Source organism: Ovis aries, chromosome X, assembly GCF_016772045.2.
Source record: "Ovis aries strain OAR_USU_Benz2616 breed Rambouillet chromosome X, ARS-UI_Ramb_v3.0, whole genome shotgun sequence".
Classification (NCBI taxonomy): Eukaryota; Metazoa; Chordata; class Mammalia; order Artiodactyla; family Bovidae; genus Ovis; species Ovis aries.
Window position 1 is genome coordinate 83,567,276 of NC_056080.1, and position 26,612 is coordinate 83,593,887.

Below are 26,612 nucleotides of genomic sequence, written 5' to 3' on the forward strand. Positions count from 1 at the left end.
AGTATTATGTCATCTGTAAATAGTGACCTTTCTATCTCTTTCCTTCTAATGTGGGTGCTATTTTTTTCTTGTCTGATTGCTGTGAATAGGACGTCCAATATTATGTTAAATAAAGATGGTGAGATTGGGCATCCTTGTCTTATTCCCTGATTTTAGAAGAAAAGCTTTCAGCTTTTTACCATTGACTATAACATTAGTTGTGGGTTTGTCCCAGCTGGCTTTTATTATTTTGAGATATGTTGCTTCTATGCCCACTTTCTGGAGAGTTTTTATTATGAATGGGTGTTGAATTTTGTAAAATTTTTCTGCATCTATTGAGATGATCATGTGGCTTTTGTCTTCTTTTTGTTAATGAGGTGTACCACATTGATTGATTTGTGGATACTGAGCTATGATTGCATTCTAGAATAATTTTCACTTGACCATGGTATGTAGTTCTTTTATGCATATTGCTAGATTTGGTTTGATAATATTTTATTGAAGATTTTTATATCTATATAAAAATCAGAGATATTGGCCTATAATTTTCTGTTTTGTAGTGTCTTTGTCTAATTGGATATCATGGTAATAATGGCCTTGTAGAATGAATTTGGGGATGTTTCCTACTCTTCAATGTTTTGGTATAGTTGAAAAGGATAGGTATTAATTCTTCTTTATTTGGTAGAATTCCCCTGTGAGACTATCTAGTCCTGGGGTTTTGTTTTTTGAGAGTTTTTTGATTACTGATTTAACTTCCTACTAGTGGCCAGTCTGTTCAGAGTATCTGTTTCTTCCTGACTCAGTTTTGGAAAAGTGTATGTTTATGCATTTCATCTAGGTTGTACAATTTGTTGGCATATAACTGCTCATAGTATTCTCTCATGATTTTTTGTGTTTCTGTGATAGTCATTGTAATTTCCCCTCTTTCATTTTTTAATTTGTTTATTTGGGTCTCCTCTTCTAATGAGTGTGGCTTACAGTCTTATCAGTTTCATTTATCTTTTCAAAAAGTCAGCTCTTGCCTTCATTGATCTTTTCCATTGTTGTGGGGGGTTTTTTGGTCTCTACTTAACTTATTTCTCCTCTAATCTTTATAATTTCCTTTCATCTGCTGACTCTTGGTTTTCTTCGCCCTTTTTCTAATTCCTTTAGATGGTAGGTTAGGTTGTGTATTTGAGAGTTTTCTTGTTTCCTGATATAGGCTTTTATTGCCATAAATGTCCCTCTTGGTATTTGCTGCATCCCATGGTTTTTTGAATCAGTTCAGTTCAGTTTAGTTGCTCAATCATGTCCAACTCTTTGTGACCTCATGGACTACAGCACAACAGGCCTTCCTGTCCATCACCAACTCCTGGAATTTACTCAGACTCATGTCCATTGAGTCAGTGATGCCATCCAACCATCTCATCCTCTGTCGTCCCCTTCTCCTGCCTTCAATCTTTCCCAGCATCAGGGTCTTTTCAAATGAGTCAGCTCTTCACATCAGGTGGCCAAAGGATTGGAGTTTCAGCTTCAACATCAGTCCTTCCAATGTACATTCAGGACTGATTTCCTTTAGGATGGACCTCCTTGCAGTTCAAGGGACTCTCAAGAGTCTTCTCCAACACCACAATTCAAAAGCATCAATTCTTCAACACTCAGGTTTCCTTAGAGTCCAACTCTCACATCCATACATGATACTGGAAAAACCATAGCCTTCACTAGACAGACGTTTGTTGGCAAAGTAATATGTCTGCTTTTTAATATGCTGTCTAGGTTGGTCATAACTTTTATTACAAGTAGTAAGTGTCTTTTAATTTCATGCCTGCAGTCACCATCTACAGTGATTCTGGAGCCCCCCAAAATAAAGTCTGCCACTGTTTCCACTGTTTCTTCATCTATTTATCATGAAGTGATGTGACTGGATGCCATGATCTTTGTTTTCTGAATGTTGAGCTTTAACCCAGCTTCTTCACGCTCCTTTTTCACTTTCATCAAGAGACTCTTTAATCCTTCTTCACTTTCTTCCATAAGGGTGGTGCCATCTGCATAGCTGAGGTTATTGATATTTCTCCTGGCAATCTTGATTCCAGCATGTGCTTCATGCAGCCCAGCATTTCTCATGATGTACTCTGCATATAAGTTAAATAAGCAGGGTGACAATATACAGCCGTGACGTACTCCTTTTCCTATTTGGAACCAGTCTGTTGTTCCAGGTCCAGTTCTTTTTTTTTAACTTTATTTTTTTTTATTTTTAAATTTATTTATTTATGTATTTATTTATTTTTTGGAGGATAATTACTTTACAGTATAGTATTGGTTTTGCCATACATTGACATGAAACCGCCACGGATGTACATGTGTTCCCCATCCTGAACCCCCCTCTCACCTCCCTCCCCATATCATCCCTCTGGGTCATCCCAGTGCACCAACTGTGAGCACCCTGAATAGTGCATCGAACCTGGACTGGCAATCCATTTCACATATGATAATATACATGTTTCACTGTCATTCTCTTAAACCATCTCACCCTTGCCCTCTCCCACAGAGTCCATAAGACTGTTCTATACATCTGTGTCTCTTTTGCTGTCTCGCATACAGGGTTATCATTACCATCTTTCTAAATTCCATATATATGCATTAGTATATTGTATTGGTGTTTGTCTTTCTGGCTTACTTCACTCTGTATAATAGGCTCCAGGTTCGTCTACCTCATTAGAACTGATTCAAATGTATTCTTTTTAATGGCCGAGTAATATTCCATGGTATATATGTACCACAGCTTTCTTATCCATTCATCTAATGATGGACATCTAGGTTGCTTCCATGTTCTAGCTATTATAAACAGTGCTGCGATGAACATTGGGGAACATGTGTCTCTTTCAATTCTGGTTTCCTCGGTGTGTATGCCCAGCAGTGGGATTGCTGGGTCATATGGCAGCTCTATTTCCAGTTTTTTAAGGAATCTCCACACTGTTCTCCATAGTGGCTGTACTAGTTTGCATTTCCACCAAGAGTGTAAGAGGGTTTCCTTTTCTCACACCCTCTCCAGGATTTATTGCTTGTAGACTTTTGGATAGCAGCCATTCTGACTGGCGTGAAATGGTACCTCATTGTGGTTTTGATTTGCATTTCTCTGATAATGAGTGATGTTGAGCATCTTTTCATGTGTTTGTTAGCCATCTGTATGTCTTCTTTGGAGAAATGTCTCTTTGGTAATTTGACCCATTTTTTGATTGGGTCATTTATTTTTCTGGAATTGAGCTGCAGGAGTTGCTTGTATATTTTTGAGATTAATTATTTGTCAGTTGGTTTGTTTGCTATTATTTTCTCCCATTCTGAAGGCTGTCTTTTCACCTTGCTTATAGTTTCATTCATTGTGCAAAAGTTTTTAATTTTTATTAGGTCCCATTTGTTTATTTTTGCTTTTATTTCCAATATTCTGGGAGGTGGGTCATAGAGGATCCTGCTGTGATTTATGTCAGAGAGTGTTTGCCAAAGTTTTCCTCTAGGAGTTTTATAGTTTCTGGTCTTAAGTTTAGATCTTTAATCCATGTTGAGTTTATTTTTGTATATGGTGTTAGAGAGTGTTCTAGTTTCATTCTTTTACAACTGGTTGACCAGTTTTTCCAGTACCACTTGTTAAAGAGATTGTCTTTTCTTAATTGTATATTCTTGCCTCCTTTGTCGAAGATAAGGTGTCCAAAAGTACGTGGATTTATCTCTGGGCTTTCTGTTTTGTTCCACTGATCTATTTTTCTGTCTTTGTGCCAGTACCATGCTGTCTTGGTGACTGTGACTTTGTAGTAGATCCTGAAGTCAGGCAGGTTGATTCCTCCAATTCCATTCTTCTTTCTCAAGATTTCTTTGGCTATTCAAGGTTTTTTTTTAAATTTCCATATAAATTGGCTTAAAGCTCAACATTCAAAAAACAAAGATCATGGCATCTGCTCCCATCACTTCATGGGAAATAGATGGGGAAACAGTGTAAACAGTGTCAGACTTTATTTTTTTGGGCTCCAAAATCACTGCAGATGGTGACTGCAGCCATGAAATTAAAAGACGCTTACTCCTTGGAAGGAAAGTTATGACCAACCTAGATAGTATATTCAAAAGCAGAGATATTACTTTGCCAACAAAGGTCCATCTAGTCAAGGCTATGGTTTTTCCAGTGGTCACGTATGGATGTGAGAGTTGGACTGTGAAGAAAGCTGAGCACCGAAGAATTGATGCTTTTGAACTGTGGTGTTGGAGAAGACTCTTGAGAGTCCCTTGGACTGCAAGGAGATCCAACTATTCCATCCTAAAGGAAATCAGTCCTGGGTGTTCATTGGAAGGACTGATGCTGAAGCTGAAGCTCCAATATTTTGGCCACCTCTTGCGAAGAGTTGACTCACTGAAAAAGACCCTGATGCTGGGGGGTGGGATGGGGGCAGGAGGAGAAGGGGATGACAGAAAATGAGATGGCTGGATGGCATCACCGATTCGATGGACATGAATTTGGGTGAACTCCGGGAGTTGGTGTGGACAGGGAGGCCTGGCGTGCTGCAATTCATGGGGTCGCAGAGTCGGATACAACTAAGCGACTGAACTGAACTGAACTGAACTAAACTGAAGTGTTCTCCATAGCCTGGAACACACAAAGAGATTCACAGAGTTGGGTAGAGAAGAGAATGGGGAGGGAGGAGATAGAGGTGACCTGGTGGAGAAAAAGAAGAGTCCAAAGTGGGAGAGCAATCCAGCCAGTAATTTTGCTCCCAAGTAAAAATGGGTACTGAAGATTAGATTCTTAAAGGTACAAAATTGATAACAAATACCAAAAAGCAAAGATTAAAAATCTAGAATAGAGGTTAGATTCTCAAAAATACAATATTAAAGAAAAAAAACAAAGTCACAAAAATTATAATATATATATGAATTTTGCTTTTAAAAATAAGGTCTTTTTGGCAAAGGAATAGGTTAAAAATGAAAATAAAAGGAGTAATAGAGGACTTAAAAATATTTTTTTTAATTAAAAAATGACAATAGTAAAAATATATCTAGGACTTTCTCTGGTGTTGTTGTGGACAGTGTAGGGTTAGTTCAGTTTCAGATAGTTCTTTGATCTGGCTTACACTTCTCAAGATCTATAGGCCCCTTCCTATGTAGTCGGTGCTAACTTCAGGGTTTTAATCTATTGGACCTGTCACTTCCAAAGTGGTTCCCTCTGTTTATTTTAGATTCTTCTGTTTGCTGGTGTCTTCAGTGTCTAATTTCTGCCCTGACACAAGGAGGCGGTAGTGGTTACTTTTTTTAGGCTTACTTGTTCAGCCTTGCTGTGGGGGAAGGGAGGAACATGGCAAACAGATATCACTGGCATCTGTGGGGAGTGCTTGCAGTGTCTCAGCCACACTGGGTTTCCCCCGCTCACGGTGTGTGTGCTTTCCCAGTCTACACTGCTCAGGGTTTAGGTTGCTCGGGCAGGAACTGTCTGATGTGGACCCTGGGTTGAGTGCACTTCCCAGGTCTAAGCTGTTCAGGTTCAGGTTCTTTGGTACTCTACAAAGGCGCAGACTTGATTGGGCTTGCGTTTTGTGCCCTTCCCCGGTCCAAGCAGCTCAGGTGCTTGGCTATCTGCGACTTACCGCCTCCCCCGTCCCAGCCTCTCTTGGTTTTCTGAGTATACACTGGGCGTGCCTTCTCAGGTATGCCTTCTCAGGTGTGCCGTGTCTCCTCTGGGGAGCTGATCTCTGGCTGAGACCCTCCCAGTGGATGTCGACCATCCAGAATCCCAAGGAGTCTTGCTTAGCAATGAAGCTTGCTTGCAGTTTGGTAGATGATGCCTCTCTGGGGCCGTGATTTCCCCCTTCCTTCTCCGGCTGCACTTGGCTGCCTGTCTCTGGTGGGGGATGGACTGGTTCACAGCCGGCTAGCTCTCCTCAGTCCTTTGTTCTGTGAGTGGGCCTGAAGGTGTCTTAGGTTAGGGCTTTTCACGGGATAGCTGTCCCACAGTCTGGGTTGCTATCTCTAGTTAGTTCCCTGAGATTGCCCTCGGGGCATTCAGGCCCGGTCCTTACCCTAAGCAATGCAGCCTGCGCCTCCCTGTTCAGTCCCCACTTGCTAGTGGTGGATGCAAGCGTCTGGGCTGCTTCTCTGCTGGGAGTTGCCTTTAGGTACGTAATCTGTGGGGTTTAATTATTTATTTATTTTCCCTCCCGGTTATGTTGCCCTCTGAGGTTCCAAGGCTCGCCACAGATTCACCAGTGAGAGTGTTTCCTGGTGTTTGGAAACCTCTCTTTTTAAAGACTCCTTTCCTGGGATGGATCTCCTTTCCTACCTCTTTTGTCTCTCTTTTTACCTTTTCTATTTTGTCCTACCTCCTTTCGAAGACAATGGGCTGCCTTTCTGGGTGCCTGATGTCCTCTGCCAGCATTCAGAAGTTGTTTTGTGGAATTTACTCAGCGTTCAAATGTTCTTTCAATGAATTTGCGAGGGAGAAAGTGGTCTCCCCGTTCTATTCCTCCGCCACCTTAGGATCATCCCCCCAGGTCCAGTTCTAACTGTTGCTTCCTGACCTGCATACAGATTTCTCAGCAAGCAGGTCAGGTGGTCTGGTATTCCCATCTCTTTCAGGATTTTCCACAGTTTATTGTGATCCACACAGCCAAAGGCTTTGGCATAGTCAATAAAGCAGAAATAGATGTTTTTCTGGAAGTCTCTTTTTATGATGATCCAGCGAATGTTGGCAATTTGATCTCTGGTTCCTCTGCCTTTTCTAAAACCAGCTTGAACATCCAGAAGTTCACAGTTCACATATTGTTGAAGCCTGGCTTGGAGTATTTTGAGCATTACTTTGCTAGCATGTGAGTTGAGTGCAATTATGTGGTAGGATTTTTGAATATTGTGCTTTATTTCATATGTTTCAAGGTATTTAAAAAATTTTCCTCTCTGATTTTTCTGTTGACTCTTCGGGTTTTTTTATTATCATAATATTTTAAGTGTTTTCTCCATTTTTCTTCCTGTCATTGATTTCCAGATTCAGGTTTTGTGGTTGGAAAATATGCTTGATATAATATCTATCTTCTTTATTGAGACCTGCTTTGTGGCCATCATATGATCTATTTGAAAAACTGCCGTGTGTACAGAAAAGAATGTGTATTCAGCTATTTTGGATGGAGTGTCCTTTAGATATCTTTTAGGTGCAACTAAGTTACAAGTTGGTGGTTTGCAAATATCCTTTGTTTGACATAATAAGTGTTGTCTGTTGTTTTAGGCACTAAGTCATGTCCAACTCTTTTCCAACTTTATGGACTGTAGCCCACCAGGCTCCTCTGTCCATGGATTTCCCAGGCAAGAAAACTGGAGTGGATTGCCATTTCCTTCTCCAGGGGATCTTTCCAACCCAGAGATTGAGCTCACATCTCCTGCATTGCAGGCAGATTCTTTACCACTGAGCCACCAGGGAAGCCCATAATAAGTGTTAATTACTTTCAAAATTATCCTCCAATATTTGAAGTTTGGGAGATGTCACACAGAATTCCAATTCATTTATTATTATTATTTTATGAAATCAGAAGATAGGAAAACACTGAGCTCAAATCCCCACAGGGCCACAACCACATGGGGCTGAAAAGTATCTGTCTCTTTAGATGGGCACTTTCTACTCTCTTACTAAAAACAGGGTACAATGTCAGTTGCCATTAGTCAACTCACTTACATTCTTGTTTTACATGTGGTAGAATTAAGAGCTCCTAGTTGAATAAAGAGGAAAGTGACATAATTGTTGTACCCATAACTATACATATTTTAAATAAATAGAAGATAGACTGAAAGGACTATTTCAAGAAAGATTGTGAGTTTTCATTTCCTAGTAAAAATGAATATTTATACACAATTGCTTTGCATATAAAGTATGCTTTTGTTTGAAGAAATAAAACTTAAGATATCAACATTATACAATCCATTATAAGAACCATAATTGATACATTTTAAAAGATGTACAATGAAAATCTTAAAACAGACTGAAATTTAAAAAAAATCAAATAGATTAAAATTTCAACAGGTTTGTATTTGAATGTATACATTAAGTGTTGCTGCTAGGAAATGTAGTTATATATCAATTAAGCAATTAACCTTCACAGGCATCAAAATATTTTATAGATGTCAAATTTATAAAAATGATTAAATTGCAGCAGTAGCTTTATATTTAATCAAGTATTTTTGTCAGTGAATTGAAGAAATGACTGAGAACATATACAGTGCATATTATGTGGAGAAGTTAGATTTCTTGTTGTATTTTCCTTCATCATTTATGAGGGCACAGATTTTAAAACAGTACCATAGAGTTATGTGTATTTTCTCATAATTTCAATGAGAAGTTTGATGTGCCTGAGGAACTTTTGGGCATGTGGCCTACTATATACAAATCAGGAAATGTTTTTCTTGAATATATTGAAAATAGTTCTAAAACTATAATATAAGCAGATCACAATTAATACATATGTTTTTGTCAGACTGTTACAAAATACATATCCAACATTTCAAAGTTTTGTAGGGATACAGAATTTATATCCGTTCACTGGTAGATTGACTAGCAGTTATTTGCTTTGTGGTATAAGGTTTAAATAGAGCATGTTATGGACATGATAGCTGCCACCATGAGTTGGAGATCTCTGAGTGACTTGAACAATAAACAGCTCAAAAATGAATGAAAAGGGTGAGCAGTATGGCAGTCAGGTTCCCTTTATAATGATCCTAGATATCTGAGTTATGGCATGGTGCTCACCCCAAATATAAAACCCACTGTTCTAAGAGTTGATCTGTATCTAGAAAGAAAGCAACTCTATTCCTTTAAGATACTGACTATAACTGAAAAACCTCACTCCACATTCCCTCACCATTTTCCTACACCCACCCCTGTTAAAATTAATCTGTGCTAAGTTCCATACTCGACTTTGAAATTCCAAATACAAGACCTGATATTAATACCCTGATACAGAAGACGTGGTGGCAGGTTTCCGGTTTGCAAGTTAAACCAGATTAAACTTATAAGTTTCAAAATAAAATTGTAATCATTAGTTATTGCTTTTTTAATTTGTAATTTTTCATTCTAATTTAAAATATACCTAACATGATTTTTTACCATAATTCATATACTCACCCCATAATAATTAATAATTAAAGAAATTTTACTATATTTCTAGAAGTTTATTTTTCTTACAGCTAGCTTAATTAGGTCATTTAAGACATGGCTGTAGCTCCTGTGGACATTTGAATTTGTGACATCTGCATTAGATTATATTTTAACCATTCCTCCCCTTGCCACTACTCTCTATCCTCCAAGAGAAGGAAAACTTTATAAAGGTTTATTGGCAGTCCAGAAGACTGAGAGTCACTGTGAGTCTTCTAGACTGTGACCACTTTGGGTTTATTTCTGTGTGTCCAGAGTTGTTATTGTTGTTTTTCAGTCGCTCAGTTGTGTCTGACTCTTTGTGATCCTGTGGACTATAGCACACCAAGCTTCTCCATCCTTCACTATCTCACGGAGTTTGCTCAAATTCATATCCATTGAGTCGGTGATGCCATCCAACCATCTCATCCTCTGTTGCCTCCTTCTCCTCCTAACCTCAATCTTTCCCAGCATCAGAGTCTTTTCCACTGAGTTGGCTCTTCACATCAGGTGGCCAAAGTATTGGAGCTTCAGCTTCAGCATCAGTCCTTCCAATGAATATTCAAAGTTGATATCCTTTAGGACTGACTGGTTTGATCTCCTTGCTGTCTAAGGGACTTTCAAGAGTCTTCTCCTGCATAACAGTTTGAAAGCATCAATTCTTCAGTGTTCAGCCTTCTTTATGGTTCAATTGTCACATTCATACATGACTACTGGAAAAACCATAGCTTTGACTAGATGGACCTTTGTTAGCAAAGTGATGCCTCTGCTTTTTAATATGCTGTCTAGGTTTGTCATAGATTTTCTTCCAAGGAGCAAGTGTCTTTTAATTTCATGGCTTCAGTAACCATCTATAGTGATTTTGGAGCCTTAAGAAAATAAGATGTGTCACTGTTTCCATTGTTTCCCCATCTATTTGCCATAAACGATGGGACCAGATGCCATGATCTTAGTTTTTTAAATTTTGAGTTTGAAGTCAGCTTTTTCACTCTCCTCTTTCACTTTCATTAAGGGGCTCTTTAGTTCCTCTTTGCTTTCTACCATTAGCATGTTGTCATCTGCATATCTGAGGTTACTGACATTTCTTCTGGAAATCTTGATTCCAGCTTGTGCTTCATCCACCTCGGCATTTTGCATGATGTACTCTGCATATAAGTTAAATAAGTAGGGTGACAATATGCAGCCTAGATGTACTTCTTTCCTAATGTTGAACCAGTTCATTGTTCCATGTCTGGATCTAACTGTTGCTTCTTGACCTGCATACAGGTTTCTCAGGAGGCAGGTAAGGTGGTCTGGTATTCCCATCTCTTGAAGAATTTTGCACAGTTTGTTGTGATCCACACAGTCAAAGGCTTTAGTGTACTCAATGAAGCAGAAGTAGATATTTTTTCTGGAATTCCCTTGCTTTTTCTGCAGTCCAGTGGATGTTGGCAGTAGTGTCCAGAGTAAATTATTAATAATGATTCAACAAGTACTTAATACAAGCATGAATAAATGCAATTCATTTCAAGTCAGACCACATAGTAAAAAGTTTTTTGGGATAAGAGTTGTATTTCAATCTCATATGAGTTTACTATCAAAGATAATCATTTTATTTTTCCTTCTGTTTTCCATGTTGACTTTTTTTTTAAATTTTTTTTTTGCCTTAGATGCCTATACAACAGCTGAAGTCGTTTATTCTTGGACACTTGGGAAGAACAAATCTGTGGAAGTGGCACAAGATGGCTCTCGACTGAATCAATATGACCTGCTGGGCCATGTTGTTGGGACAGAAATAATCCGGTCTAGTACAGGTATTTATTTATTTAACAAGTATTTTGTAACCTGTAACATATATCTGTCACTGTTTTAAATGCTTATAATAACTTATGATAAGAAAACAGTCTTAGGATGTAGGTAGCATTAGGTTAAGGAAACTGAGGCATGCAGATATTTAGTAATTTGTTCTATGTCACAGTTATGTAATGTCAGAGCCAAGAGATGAACTCAGGCAGATTGGCTTCCAAAACCATGCTTTTAACTGTGATGTCCTGCTGTCTCTTGGTGAGTTAGAAGATCAAGGTCTTTAAGGCTGTACTGTGATAGAAGAGAAAGCAAAGGGAAGCCACAATATTGGGAGAGCTAAACTTTGATCCTAAAGGTTTCGTGAAAATATTGCTTAACTCCGCAAATACAGAGGTGGCAAGAACACAGCCAGGAGGTCCAGGAATGAGCCATGGAATTATTTTCTTAAGCAAATCTGCCATTTCAGAAACAAGTGTGTCTAGCAAACGTTGCCAGGTCCTCTCGATGGCTCTTCCTAGGATATTGATAAATGGAACTTAGAGACTTGTTCTGTAGCCTTAAGTCATGTCTATTTAGAAACTTATCAGTTGTAGGAGCCTTAGGAAGGAGACACCCTGAATCCCAACTAACTTTAGGGTATTTGGCAAAATGGAGTATATCTTAGGAGCCCACATGTCTTAGAGTACTTTTTACATGAAAGGGTGGGAACTTTCAACACTTGTCTCCATGGAAGTTACAAACAAAGTAGGATACTCTTGTCCTTTTTTTCATTAGCTGGACACTGCTGTTCCATCTCCTTGTGGTGTTGCAGTATGTCTGTGTTCTGTTCTCCCTCCATCCTTGGACCAGGGGAGGGAACCTTAAAAAAGCAGTATTTGAAAAGAATTAAAGGACAACAGGGGGCTTCCCATGTGGCTCAGTGGGTAAAGAATCCTCCTGCAATGCCGGAGACACTGGTTCAATTCCTGGGTCAGGAAGATCCCCTGGAGGAGGGCATATCAACCCACTCCAGTATTCTTGCTTGGAAAATGCTATGGAAAGAGGAACCTGGCGGGCTACAGTCCATAGGGTCGCAAAGAGATTGGACAAAACTGAAGTGACTGAGCATGCACGCATGCAAAGGACAATAGGATTTAGAGATTCAGAATTTGGTGTGGGAAAATGCTATTCTTGAGAATGGTAACACTGAGGTTCAAAAGACCAGAGGTTTGTGAGAACATGACCTTTTGGAGAAGGTCAGTTGTTCTGTGAATGTGGGAGGGAAGTCTCCGCCTGGCTAGTTTAGCTCTCCCCAAGCAGAGGGAGGGAGGAGGACCTTCACTGCCTGCATGTGCAATGTGTACTTTCATTGTCCTACTGTGATGCTTTCATTTTTGGATGGAAGTTACCTCCTGCTCTGGGGTCCTCCTGCTGCTGCAACCAACCTCCTCTCTGACATCAGTTGCCCTACTCCTTCCCACCACAGCTTGTGGGCAAAGAGTACCCAGGCTCCTGATGAAGGCTCTGTGGCATCCCAGCACAGCAAGGCAAGCCCCTGAAGACCAAGGGCATCCAAGGAACCCCAGAGGTCCACCCAGCAGAATGGAGAGAGTTTCTGGGGCTACAGCATCTGTTCATTCTCCTGACTTCTCCACCCCTCCTTGGTACTGCTCACCTGATATTAACTTTTGAGACCCATCATTAGCAATTTCAGCAGTCCCATTTTATTTCATTAAACCACTGTTGTTTAGCCTTTATCACACAGGCAATGCCCATTCAGGATAGAAAAATTAGAAATATCAGAGAAGCAAAAAATGTAAATTAAAATATTCTTAAACTCCATCTAGAAAAAAAACTTTAGAGGAATTTAGTGCATTAATTGATTATTATACAGTTTGGTGTGTAACCATTAAGAAAGTTCTATTTGCCTTTTTAATCATAAATATATTTTTATATTAATGGGACCATAATATTGATATTGTCTTACAAGCTGTTTTTTATGTAATTTTATACTGTAGGCTTGTTTTCTTGTCACTAAGTATAGGATTCAAGTAAAATGTACACACAAGCTAGTAATACTTTTTTCAGATATAATTGACATATTAGTTTCAAATGTACAGCATAATGATTCAATATTTGTCTGTGCTGTGAAATGATCACCACAGGAAGTCTTGTTAATATCCATCACCATACATAGTTACAGAATTTTTTCTCATGCTGAGAACTTTGAAGATAAACTCTCAATAACTTTCACATATGCAGTAGAGTATTTATAGTAGTATTAATTATAGTCTCCATGATGTACATAACACCCTAAAGACTTATTTATTTTATAACTGGAAGTTTGTACCTTCTGATTCCCTTCACCCATTTCACCTAACACATACCCTTGGATTCTGGCAACCACTAATCTAATCTTTGTATCTGTGAGCTTGATTTTTTTGTTTTGTTTTTTGGATTCCACATATAAGTGAGATACAATATTTGTCTTTCTCTGTCTGACTTGTTTCAGTTAGCATAATGTACGCAAGGTCATTGCATGTTGTCTCAAATGGCAAAAATTTCCTTCTTTTTGTGGCTGAATAATATTCCATTGTATCTCTATATATCACATCTTCTTTATCCATTCATCCATGGATGGAAACTTAGGTTGTTTCCATGTCTCGGCTATTGTAACTAAAGCTGCAGTGAAGATGGAGAAGTATATATCTTTTTAAGTTAGTGTTCTTATTTTCTTCAGATCAATAAGTGAAATTGCTGGATCATATGGTAGTTCCATTTTCAATTTTTTGAGGAAACTCGATACTATTTTCCATAGTGGCTGCACCAATTTACATTCCCACCAAGAGTGCATGAGGGTTACCATTTCCACACATCCTCACCAACATTTGTATTTTGTTGTTAGCTGTAAGTAGTTAGTAATAATATTTTAATAATCACAATAGACATATATTATTACCTGTTTTAGTTACTCTAAAAAGAAAATTACAATGCCATCCTCTGAGGCCATAGCCAGCATTCTTGACAATGACAAATGTTGCTATCAGTGGGAAATGTGGCATTTCATTATGAAATTCAATGATATCTTTACCTTAATAGCTTCATACTTGTAGATCATAATTCATTTAACAAATTATTTATAATTATTTTCTATTTTAATGCGATAAACAACACTGCAAAGACCTTCTTTTTCCACATACAATTTTCAGTTCAGTTCAGTTCAGTCACTCAGTCATGTCCAACTCTGTGACCCCATGAACTGCAGCATGCCAGGCCTCCTTGTCCATCACCAACTCCCGGAGTCCATCCAAACCCATGTCCATCGAGTCGGTGATGCCATCCAACCATCTCATCCTCTGTCATCCCGTTTTTCCTGCCCTCAATCTTTCCCAGCATCAGGGTCTTTTCAAATGAGTCAGCTCTTTGCATCAGGTAGCCAAAGTATTGGAGTTTCAGCTTCAGCATCATTCCTTCCAATGAACACCCAGGGCTGATTTCCTTTAGGATGGACTGTTTGAGAGTCCCTTGGACTCTCAAGAGTCTTCTCCAACACCAAAGTTCAAAAGCATCAATTCTTCTGTGCTTAGCTTTCGTTATAGTCCAACTCTCACATCCATACATGGCCACTGGAAAAACCATAGCCTTGATTAGATGGACATTTGTTGGCAAAGTAATGTCTCTGCTTTTCAATATGCTATCTAGGTTGGTCATAACTTTTCTTCCAAGGAGTAAACGTCTTTTAATTTAAAGGCAGCAGTCAGCATCTGTGGTGATTTTGGAGCCCCCCCAAAATAAAGTCTGACACTGTTTCCACTGTTTCCCCATCTATTTCCCATGAAGTGATGGGACCAGATGCCATGATCTTTGTTTTCTGAATGTTGAGCTTTAAGCCAGCTTTTTCACTCTCTTTCACTTTCATCAAGAGGCTCTTTAGTTCTTCACTTTCTGCCATAAGGGTGGTGTCATCTGCATATCTGAGGTTATTGATATTTCTCCTGGCAATCTTGATTCCAGCTTGTGCTTCTTCCAGCCCAGTGTTTCTCATGATGTACTCTGCATAGAAGTTAAATAAGCAGTGTGACAATATACAGCCTTGATGTACTCCTTTTCCTATTTAGAACCAGTCTGTTGTTCCATGTCCAGTTCTAACTGTTGTTTCCTGACCTGCATACAGGTTTCTGAAGAAACAGGTCATCTATTTCTGCTTTACTGACTTTGCCAAAGCCTTTGACTGTGTGGATCACAATAAACTGTGTAAAATTCTGAAAGAGATGAGAATATCAGACCACCTGACCTGCCATAGAATTTTGTTCCTATGTAATTACCTGCCTAGGATCAAAACAAAATATTGAGATTGCTATTTCAGAAAGTAGACACATTAAAAAAATTTTAATACATATTGACAAATTGCCATTCTAAAAGGTTAAACAATTCATGCTCTCATTATCAGTGTATGAGCCTGCCAGTTTCCCTTCACTCTTGGCAATGCAGATTTTATGGATTGAATTATGTGTCCCCAAAAGCTATGACCCCCCAGCACCTTCTAATATGACCTTATTTGAAAATAAGGTTATTTCAGATACTAGATTATAGTCACAAATTAGTTTTGAAAACATGATATAGAGTACATCAGTGAAGAGGTGATTTAATATGTTAAAATTCATTTGTAAAATTCAATAATATGCAAGTGTAAGAAGGAATGAGGAAGTTCTATGGGAATATCTACAAGATATATCATTGAGCGAAAAAAGCAAATACAAAACCATAAAAGATTGTAGGATATATATTAGTATGTGGGCCTCCCTGGTGGCTCAGAGGTTAAAGCATCTGCCTCCAATGTGGGAGACCCGGGTTCGATCCCCTGGAGAAGGAAATGGTAACCCACTCCAGTATTCTTGCCTGGAGAATCCCATGGACAGAGAAGCCTGGTAGGCTACAGTCCATGGGGTCGCAAAGAGTTGGACATGACTGAGCAACTTCACTTTCACTTTACACTGGATTTTCATTGCTTTGCATGGGCTTTCTCTAGGTGTGGCGAGCAGGGGCTGCTCTTTGTTATGTTATATGGGTTTCTCATCGTGGTGGCTTCTCTTGTTATCATCACAGTCTCTAGGTGTGCAGGCTTCAGTAGTTGCAGCCCACAGGCTCAGTAGTTGTGGCTCACAGGCTCTAGAGCACCGACTCAGTAGTGACACATGGCTTAGTTGCTCCATAGCATGTGGAATGTTCCTGGACCAGAGAGAGAAACCATGTCCCCTGATTTGGCAGGCGGGTTCTTATCCGCAGTGCCACCATGGAAGTCCAACATGCAGTAATTCTAAGTAGAGGACTGTTCTTTGTTCCAAATTCAAGCATGAATTAAATAAATAACTTAAATTTCTCAAAGTCTCTGGCCAGTTCTTCACACCGCTCCCTACTTCAGCCCTGATTCCATTTTCCCTTATTTGCAACTGTTACATTTATTTTCTAAGAGGAACATTTGAATGTATGATCTTAGTTTTGCATCTTTCCTAGAAATTTGAAGTTTGTTAGAAAAAATTTTTATTACTGTTATTGTGTATATTATTTATTTAGACATGGAACATAGGTAAGTGAAGATAAATTAGAAAATAAGAGCAGTGCAGCAGGTGTTTTGACCAATTCATAGACACCATTTTGTAGTTGGGGCACCAAAATACCACAATTGCTTAGCCAGAGAGATAAAGCCCTGAGGTCACCATTTTGGCATGGGAGGCCACTGACACCAAAGGGCATGTCCAGTTTGTGGACAGGGGTGCCAAAACCCCACTACTGCACAGCTACAGAAGCAATCAACTGCTGAGGTCACCATTTTGTTGCAGTGTGGCAACAGACACCAGGGGACGTGGCCTTATTTCCTGGCTGGTTGCTACTGAAAGAGGGATCTGCTGGAGTTTTCCTATTGGCAGTGAGCTTCACTGTTGGGTGGAGCCTCTGTGTGTACTAGTCTGTTTGCCAGAGCTAGGGACTAGCGCTCAGAGGTTGGGTTCTATCAGAGGCTGCTCTCAAAGGTTGGGTTCCCTTGCAGGTGAGATTAGACTGCTGACTGTACTTTTGACCAGGAGATGTTACTGGCAGGGGTCCTGGTACCACCTCCAAGGTTCGTGCACTGTTGGCTATAAGTTATACTACATCCCCTGTGCAAGCTGACCTGAAATGATCTGGTCTTGCAGTTGCCAGAGCCTTCCCCATGACAGATGGCAGAAGTAGGCCTCCAGGGAAATGACTAGGAAAGATAGGTATCTGCCTTGGGTTCTCATTTCCCTACTGGAGAAACCATAGATTCAAAGGTACCCTCTTAGGTGCTGCAACTGAGCTAGCCTGGGGGAGGGAAGAAAGCAAAAACTGATACCACTTCTGTTATCTTTCTAATGTGGCTTTTCTTGCTTTTCATGCCAGGGGTTGGTGGGAGGGAGTGCTGCTTTAGTTTTATTTCTTGGATCTGGGATTTTCACAGATGTGTTCTTTTCCATGGTTAGCTGCTAAACCATATTTTTATGACAGGGTACTAAAGCCGGGACTGTCATATTCCACCACCTTACTGATCTTAAGTCACGGTCACCCTCTTTGTTTCTTTGGAAGAGAGACAATTTCTCTGGAAGAAATTGAAAGAGGGGATAGAAAATGAGAATATATTTATTCAGTTATATAAAATAATGGCTAATTGGGTAAGTTTTTAAAAAGCCCACTTGCTTTCATTTCAGCTCTACCCAATATAACTTATATAAAATCTATAATATGTATTATTAATAAATGTTAAGTATTTTACATGATCAGATGTAGGATTAACAGATAGGAAAGAATTTAGAGGTATGAGACTAACATGAAGAAGGAGGAAATTCCCCAAGCTAGTCTAAGTCCAACCGTTGTTAAAAATAAATCTTCAGTGCTTCCCCAGCTGAGAGAAAGAGTGAACAGAGAACAGGGAAAGAAAGCAATAGCAATGTATACAGATAGAAGAGATGGAGAGAATAAGGAGAGAGTGGGAGGGGGTAGGAAACAAAGAAATAAAAAGATTGAAAAAGAGGCAGAGAGAAAGAAAAGAAACTCCAATGTTATACTGAAGAAATTCTATAATTTTGTATGAAAATTCTTTGCTAAATTAAAAATAAGCATACTTATATTTTTCATGTTCACATAAACGAGCTAGAATGTGAATACACACACAGTATGGATTGTATATTGACCTTTGGCTGACCAGATGGTTCTTCCTAGGCTTAGGTACAAGGGAGTAGGTGAGGTAGGAAGGTGGGAAATTACCTCATTTGGGAGACATGCTGAAACTAAATAGGAGTGGAAAGACAGAGAGGTGAAAAATAAGAAGCCTAACAAGAAAAGTAGAAATAATCAGATTGCATAGACATTTGGAGACTCTTTGGAGAAATTTGGATTTTACTCTTTGAGAGATGGGAAACTTGGAGAGTCTTACACAAAAGAGAGACTGAGTCTGACTTACGTTTTAATAGATTCATTTTGGCTGCAACTCTGAGAATACATTTAAGGGGACAAGTATATAAGCAAGGCAAGTTACAAAGCTGTTACAGACTCTAAGAAAGAGATGATGGTAGCTTAGTCCAGAATAGTAACAGCAGAAGTGGTGAGAAGTGGTCAAATTATAAATGTTAATATATTTTTAAGAAAGAACCATCAATATATCTGAATCTGTGTCTACATTTGTGCATGCACACATAGAAACATGCATGAGGGAGGAAGAGGGAGCAATCGATGACATTAAAGATTTTGAAGAATTTTGATCCATGCTCCTGAGAGTTACCATTTATTGAGATAGGAAATCTGTTGGAGGAGATATTTTGGAGCACATAGGAAATGGAGAAAATAAGAGTAAGGTTTGGACATGTTAGGTCAAGATACCTATTAGATCCCCAAATGGTGATGACTAATGGGTAATGAAATATATAGGTGTAGAGCATTATCAGTTCAGTCACTGAGTCATGTCTGACTCTTTGTGACCCCATGGACTGCAGCACACCGGGCTTCCCTGTCCATCACCAACTCCCAGAACTCACTCAAACTCATGTCCATTGAGTCAATGATGCCATCCAACCATCTTATCCTCTGTCATCCCCTTCTCCTGCCTTCAATTTTTCCCAGCATCAGGGTCATTTCCAGTGAGTCATTTCTTTGCATCAGGTAACCAAAGTATTGGAGTTTCAGCTTCAGCATCCATCCTTCCAGTGAACATTCAGGAATGATTTCCTTTAGGATGGACTGGTTGGATCTCCTTGCAGTCCAAGGGACTCTCAAGAGTTTTCTCCAATACCACAATTCAAAAGCATCAATTCTTCGGTGCTCAGTTTTCTTTATAGTCCAACTCTCGCATCCATATAGCTTTGACTAGACAGACCTTTGTTGGCAAAGTAATGTCTTTGCTCTTTAATATGCTGTCTAGGTTGGTCATAACTTTTCTTCCAAGGAGCAAGCCTCTTTTAATTTCATGGCTACAGTCACCATATGCAGTGATTTTGGAAACCCAAAAAATAAAGTCTGTCTTCCCTCTGTTCAAATTTGGGCTTCTTTTATACAGAAGATGGGAAGGGGCTCACTGTGGCACCAACCCATGGCTCAACAGGCCCACTAATGTTGGCTGGTTGACAGTTGCTCACTAAAAGTGGCTTGCTTGGGGGAGGGACCCACTGCAGTGCTGACCAAGAGCTGAGTGGGGCTGCTGTAGCTTGCACCTGCCCAGCCCATTTTACATTTCCCCACTGTCAGTGTCCCTTCCACAGTCTTGTACGAAAAGGGGTGATGATATTTCTGGCTATCTCTCACTGAAAAGGGGAGACACAGAAGTGATCGTGAAATAAAATTGATCAGCGTCAGGTTGAGAATATTTCTTAAAATTTTTGGTAAGCAATACAATTCTCTTTATCTACAACTATTTGAACCTGATGACATTCCTTCTACAATGAGATTTTAATCTCAATACATAAACTTTCTGAAGAGCAACCTTAACCCTTCTAAGGGTTCACAAACCCATTGCTCTCTGGCTTCTCAGGGTTGAGTCATTTTCTAATGACAGTGGGGCTACTTTAAGCAGTGTGATATATCCATGGCTTTACTTCAGCTAACTTGACAGATGAATGCATGGTGAATAATACCATGTATGGTCCTGTCCTCCCTGCAGTCAGCTGGTGCTGTGGCCGCTGTTCTCTCCACATTTTAAGGAGGATTCCATCTCCTGCTGGGAAAGGATGTAAGGCTATTTCCATTGGATAGACAGACCTGCTGGAAGCAAACACATGAACAGTTACAACTGCGAGATCTTTCACAGCATTTATAGATTCTCACACCTGGGCAGACACCTGGTTGGCAAACTATAGAAGATTTCAAAATGGCTTAAATTAAGCCTGTTTCTGGGAGCCACTCTGATCGGTAGCATGGCAGCTGGCAAGGCCTTGTTGTTGTTCAGTTGCTCACCTGTGTCCCACTGTTTGCTACCTCATGGACTGCAACTCAACAGGCTTTCCTGCCCTCCCGAGTTTGCTCAAACTCATGTCCTTTGAGTCAGCGATGCCATCCAACCATCTCATCCTTTCTCTCTTCCTTCTCCTCCTGCCCTCAATCTTGCCCAGCTTCAAGGTCTTTTCCAAAAATTCAGCTCTTTGCATCAGGTGGCAAAAGTACGGAGCTTCAGCTTCAGCATCAGTCCTTCCAATGAAGTCAGGGTTGATTTCCTTCAGGCTTGATTGGTTTGCTCTCCTTGCTGTCAAAGGGACTCTCAAAAGTCTTCTCCAACACCACAGTTCAAAAGCATCAGTTCTTTGGCACTCAGCCTTCTTTATGGTCCAACTCTCAGAGCTGTACATGACTACTGGAAAAACCATAGCTTTGACTCTATGGGTCTTTGTCAGTAAAATGATTTCTCTGCTTTTTAATACATTGTCAAGGTTTGTCATAGCTTTTCTTCCAAGGAGCAAGTGTCTTAATCTCATTGCTGCAGTTCACTGTCTGCAGTGGTTTTGGAGCCCAAGAAAAGAAAATCTGCTACTGTTTCCACTTTTTCCCCATCTATTTGCCACGAAGTGACGGGATTGAATGTCATGGTCTTTGTTCTGGGGATGTTGAGTTTTAAGCCAACTTTTTCACTCTCCTCTTTCACTTTCATCAAGAGGCTCTTTAGTTCTTCTTTGCTTTCTGCCATAAGGGTGCTGTCATCTGCATATCTGAGGTTATTGATGTTTCTCCCGGCAGTCCTGATTCCAGCTTGTGCTTCGTCCAGCCAGCATTTCGCATAATGTACTCTGCATATAAGTTAAATAAGCAGGGGGACAATATACAGCTTTGCCATACTCTCCTTTCCCAATTTTTAACCAGTCTGTTGTTCCATCTCCGGTCCTAACTGTTACTTCCTGACCTGTATACAGGTTTCTCAGGAGGCAGGTAAGGTGGTCTGTAATTCCCATCTCTTAATTTTCCACAGTTTGTTGTATTCCACATAGTCCAGCATAGTCAATGAAGCAGAAGTAAATGTTTTCCTGGAATTCTTTTCCTTTTTGTATGATCCAGGGGATGTTGGCAATTTGATCTCTGGTTCCTCTGTCTTTTCTAAGTCCAGCTTATACATCTCAGTTGTGAACTGAGAACTGTTGAAGTCTAGTTTGAAGGATTTTGAGCATTACTGTGCTAGCATGTGCTGCTGCTGCTGCTAAGTTGCTTCAGTCATGTCTGACTCTGTGTGACCCCATAGATGGCAGCCCACTAGGCTCCTCTGTCCCTGGGATTCTCCAGGCAAGAATACTGGAGTGGTTTGCCATTTCCTTCTCTAAGCTAGTATGTGAGATGACTGCAATTGTATGGTAGTTTGAACATTCATTGGCATTGCCTTTCGTTGGGATTGGAATGAAAACTGACCTTTTCTGGTCCTGTGGCCCCTGATGAGTTTTCCAAATTTGCTGACATATTGAGTGTGTCACTTTAACAGCATCATCTTTTAGGATTTTGAATAGCTCAGGTGGAATTCTGTCACCTGCACTAGCTTTGCTCATAGTAATTCTTCCTAATACTCATAATAATGCTTCCTAAGGCCCACGTGAGTTCACACTACAGGATATCTGGCTCTAGGTGAGTGACCACACCATCATAGTTATCTGGGTCATTAAGATCTTTTTTGTACAGTTCTTATGTTTATTCTTGCCACCTCTTCTTAATCTCTTCTGCTTCTGTAGATCCTTACCATTTCTATCCATTATTGTGCCCATCTTTGCATGAAATGTTCCCTTGGTATCTCTAATTTTCTAGAAGAGCTCTCTAGTCTTTCCAATTCTATTGTTTTCCTCCATTTCTTTGCATTATTCACTTAAGAAGTCTTTCTTATTTCTTGTTGCTATTCTCTGGAACTCTGCATTCAGTTGGTTGTATCTTTCCCTTTCTCCTTTGCCTCTTGCTTCTCCTCTTTTCTAAGCTATTTGTAAGGCCTCCTGAGATAACCATTTTGCCTTGAAATTCTTTTTGGGGGGGATGGTGTTGGTCACCTCCTCCTGTACAGGTGAATTGATGTCTTGACATATTTTAGCAATGCTCCTTCTAGATGTATGAATCAGTTTCTCAGTTTCTCATGTTATTTCTGATCCCCAGGATGAATGTAACTTCCAGTCAATTCACTGTTTTAGACACTTGTTGGGTTATGCTAGAGACAGAAGCAGGCTTGTTATCACTTTGGAGGATATTAAGCGGTCCAAAGCAGGGAATAATTTCCTTAAGGAGGACTTTAACTACTTCAGAGGCCTTTTCTGTCTGGGTGCAATAGGCTTCCACCCATCCTTAAATGGTGTCCACACATACCAGCAGGTTCTGAAGTTTCCTACAATTTGAGGCATTTGAATAAAGTCTATTTGCTAGACCTCAGTGGGGCAAGTTTCTTTGTTCTGGGTTCCCATCTGAGGCTGTCTGAAAGAGGTTTTGGGGTTAATTTTAGCACAAATCATACAACTCTGAGTGACTTTCTAGATAGTCCTTTGTAGATGAGGTTGCATTATATGTTTCCAAATCCACTGTAACTTGGCATCTGTCCCATAATGGGTGCTGTCATGGATGTGCTGCTGCAGCACAGTGTCCAGGAGAGCCACAATTCCTTGTGCATTACATTTCCAATCAGGTGAGTTATGGTCAAGAGTGAAACCCACTCATTGGCCTTCTCCTCGTCCTTTTCTGAATATGCTGGCTGGTATTTTGACAAGTCAGTCTGTGGAAGGGGTGATCTTATCATGGCTTGCTTTCTTTGCAGCTTGGTCAGCTAACCAATTCCCCTTAATTGTATGAGTCTCACCCTTATGGTGGCCTGGGCAGTGCTTTATGGCCACTTGTGAAGACTTATCGACTGCTTCTAATAGTAACAGGATTTCAGGAGCATGTTTTAGGTCTTCATTGTTCGAAGTGAGGAGCCCCTTTTATTTCCAGATTGCCCCTGTAGCATGCACTACAGAAGATGCATAGCAAGAATCTATGTATATATTTACTTGTTTCTCTTTAGTGAGGAGCAGGGCCCAGTTAGGGTCTTGATTTCTGCCTTCTAAGCTGTGCTCCCTGGGGGCAGGGCTTCTGTTTCCATAGTCTCTGTGAGGGTTACCACTGCATACCCAGTGCATTACCTACCTTTGTCCACAAAGCTGCTTGTGCTGGTGAACAGTTCCACATCCAGCTTAGCCAAGGGTTGGACCATTAAGTCCAGTCTACTGGAGTACACTAGCTCGATGGTGTGTAGGCAGTCATGCTCGGGGATTGGGCAGCATCAATCGGCAGCAATATGGCTGGCTTTAGGGCTGAAGTGACTTGAATTCTCACATTAGGATTGTTCAGTAGAATGGCTTGGTAATTTCCTATTTTCCCAGAAGTCAGACAATAACCCCCTTTCTGTTCCAGCAAAGTAAGGACATGATGAGGAACATACACAATGGTGGGTTGCCCCAGAATAAAGTTCTCAGCTTCTTGAAGTATGTCACAACTAGCTGCCACAGCTTGAAGGCAAGGAGGCCACCTCTTGACAGTCTGTTCTAGTTGTTTTGAGAAGTAGGCAACCAGTCTGGGGATATTCCCCAGGGTTTGGATTAGCACCCCAAGGCTTATGCCTTTTCTCTCATGTACGTACAGTTTGAAAGGTTTCTTTAGATCCAGTAGTCCCAAAGCCAGAGCTGAAACTTTGCTCTTATTGTCACAAAAGGTATTTGGCACTCTAGTCCAAGTAAGGGACTGAAGATCATGTCCCTTCAGTGCCCTATAAAGGGGATTCCCTATGACCTCATAGTTTGGGATCCAAATCCAACAGAGCCCTGCCATTCCCAGAAAACCTCTATGTTGTCTATAAGTCTTGGGTGTTCTCAAGCATGCAATTGCCCATCTTCTATCAGGTAAGACCTCACTGTCCTTTGGAAATGGCAAAACCTAGATCCTTGACTTTGTTGCTTACATACTTGGACCTTTTTCTGGGAAACTTTATATCTACAACTGGCCAAATAGTTCAGGGTTCTGATGGTATTTTGTAGACACTTGTCATAAGTAGGATTTGCTATGAGCAAGTCATCCACATATTGGAGTATGAGTCCTTCATCCAATATTAAGTTTCTAAGGTCCCTTGCTAACATTTCCTCAAACAAGGTAGAAGAATTCTTAAATCCTTGAGGCAGGACTGCGCAAAAACGCTGTTGGATTATTTGTGTTTCGGGGTCCTGCCATTCAAAAGCAAAAAACTGCTATGATTCTTCTGCAATAGGAATGCAAAAAAATTCATGCTTTAAGTCCCAAACTGAGAACCAACTGTATTCTCCCAGAATAGTTGTGAGCAGAGTGTATGGATTGGGTACCACAGGGTGTAAATCTTGAACTATTTCACTAATAGCTCTCAAGTCTTAGACAAAGTGATACTCTTTGAGTTGGACTTTTTGACTGGGAGGATAGGGGTATTATACGAACCTGCAAGGTTTAATCACTCCTGTTTTCAAAAGCTTTTCAAGAATTGGCTGAATTCCCTCTTGTCTCAGAGAGTATTGTGTTAGATTAGGTGTCCCAGCATCACTTCTTAATGTTGGCCATGCATTTTGGGGCCTTCTCTGGGGTGCCATTAGCCCACACTTCTTGTCTTGCCTTTCCATAGACTTTGGAGGTAAAAGCTCAGTCTCCTTTTCTGGGCCATCCATGACTGCCATCTGCAGGCTTATGGTGTGTTCTAGTGGGACCCTGATGTCAAGCTGTCCTGATAAGTTACTTGAACATTTAATTTACAAAGAAGATCTCAGCCCCAAAGAGGGATTGGACACTCTGGCATATACAGGAAGCTGTGTTTCAGGGTGCGTGCATGCGTTCTAAGTTGCTTCGGTCATGTCCAACTCTTTGTGACCCTATGGACTATAGCCCACCAGGCTCCTCTATGCATGGTATTCTCCATGCAAGAATGCTACAGTGGATTGCCATGCCCTCCTCCAGGGAATCTTTCCAACCCAGGGACTGAACCTGGGTCTCTTATGTCTCCTGCATTGACAGGCAAGTTCTTTGTACTTGCACCAATTGGGAAGCCCGTGTTTCAGGGTAAGGTCCCCTAACTGGCATTCTAGAGGTTGTAAGAAAGAATAATTTTGCACTTCTCCAGAAACACCCATGATCGAGATGGATTGACATGTTTTCTATGCTACTTTGGTGTTTACCACAGAGTATGTTACTCGCAGATCTATCAGAAAGTCAATCAACTTGTCTCCCACTGTCAAAGTTACCTGGGGCTCCTGTGGGGAAATTAGAATTGGATGCCTCAGGTCCAAGGGAGCCCCCAGGCCTCTTCATTCTTCATTAGAATGTTCCTCTCTTTCTACCAGAGGAGAGGGACCTGTCTTTCTTTTATTGTTTTCTTTCTTATTCCTTAGCCTAGGGCAATCTGTTTTCAAAAGCCCTTCCTCCTTGCAGTAAGTACATTGTTCCTTCCCCAGTGGTGGCTTACCTCTCTCTTCAGGATACTTGCCTTCCAGAAATCTAGTGCTGCTGCCAGGAAAGTGGCATTCCATCTTGATCATCTTAGTTCAGTCTTTGTTCCATGTTATTCAACTCTTTAAAAGCAATATTTACCAATTGATAAGAGTTCATTCCAAATGCACCATCTAACTTTTGTAATTTTCTTCTTATATCTGAAGCATTTTGCCCAATGAAGGCCATATTTACCATTCTCATATTTTTGGACACCTCAGGGTCCAATGTAGCACCTATAAGCTTGAAAGATTGTTTCTATAAACTCTGATGGATCTGTTGCAGGAAGGGGGACCCCTTCCAGGGCCCGAAACTGGGCTGTTGTCTAACACTCAGAAAAGAATTGTCTGAGGAGACACGTGCTGACAAAGCAAGAAATTTTATTGGGAAGGGCACCCAGGTGGAGAGCAGTAGGGTAAGGGAACCCAGGAGAACAGCTCTGCCACGTGGCTCACAGTCTTGGGTTTTATGGTGATGGGATTAGTTTCTGGGTGGTCTTTGGCCAATCATTCTAATTCAGAGTCTTTCCTGGTGGCACACGCATTGCTCAGCCAAGATGGATGCTAGTGAGAAGGATTCTGGGAAGTGGACGGACACCCTGTGTCTCCTTTCGACCTTTCCCGAACTCTTCCAGTTGGTGGTGGCTTAATAGTTCCGTATTCCTTATCAGGATCTCCTGTCATAAAGAAACTCATGCAAATGGTTACTATCGTGCCTGGCCAGGGTGGGCAGTTTCAGTCCATGTGCTTCCCCTAACAGA

The 26,612-nt window shown here is 40.5% G+C and overlaps 1 protein-coding gene across 2 annotated transcripts in view; it reads left to right on the top strand.

Annotated features, from left to right (window-relative positions):
* GABRA3 (gamma-aminobutyric acid type A receptor subunit alpha3) overlaps nt 1–26,612 on the top strand; it is a 243,706-nt gene that overhangs the window by 191,526 nt on the left and 25,568 nt on the right. For both annotated transcript variants that reach the window (XM_042241792.1, XM_004022275.5), the window contains one exon: nt 10,756–10,899. In XM_042241792.1, the coding sequence (XP_042097726.1) occupies nt 10,756–10,899 (144 nt within the window). The remainder of the gene's footprint in view (nt 1–10,755; nt 10,900–26,612) is intronic.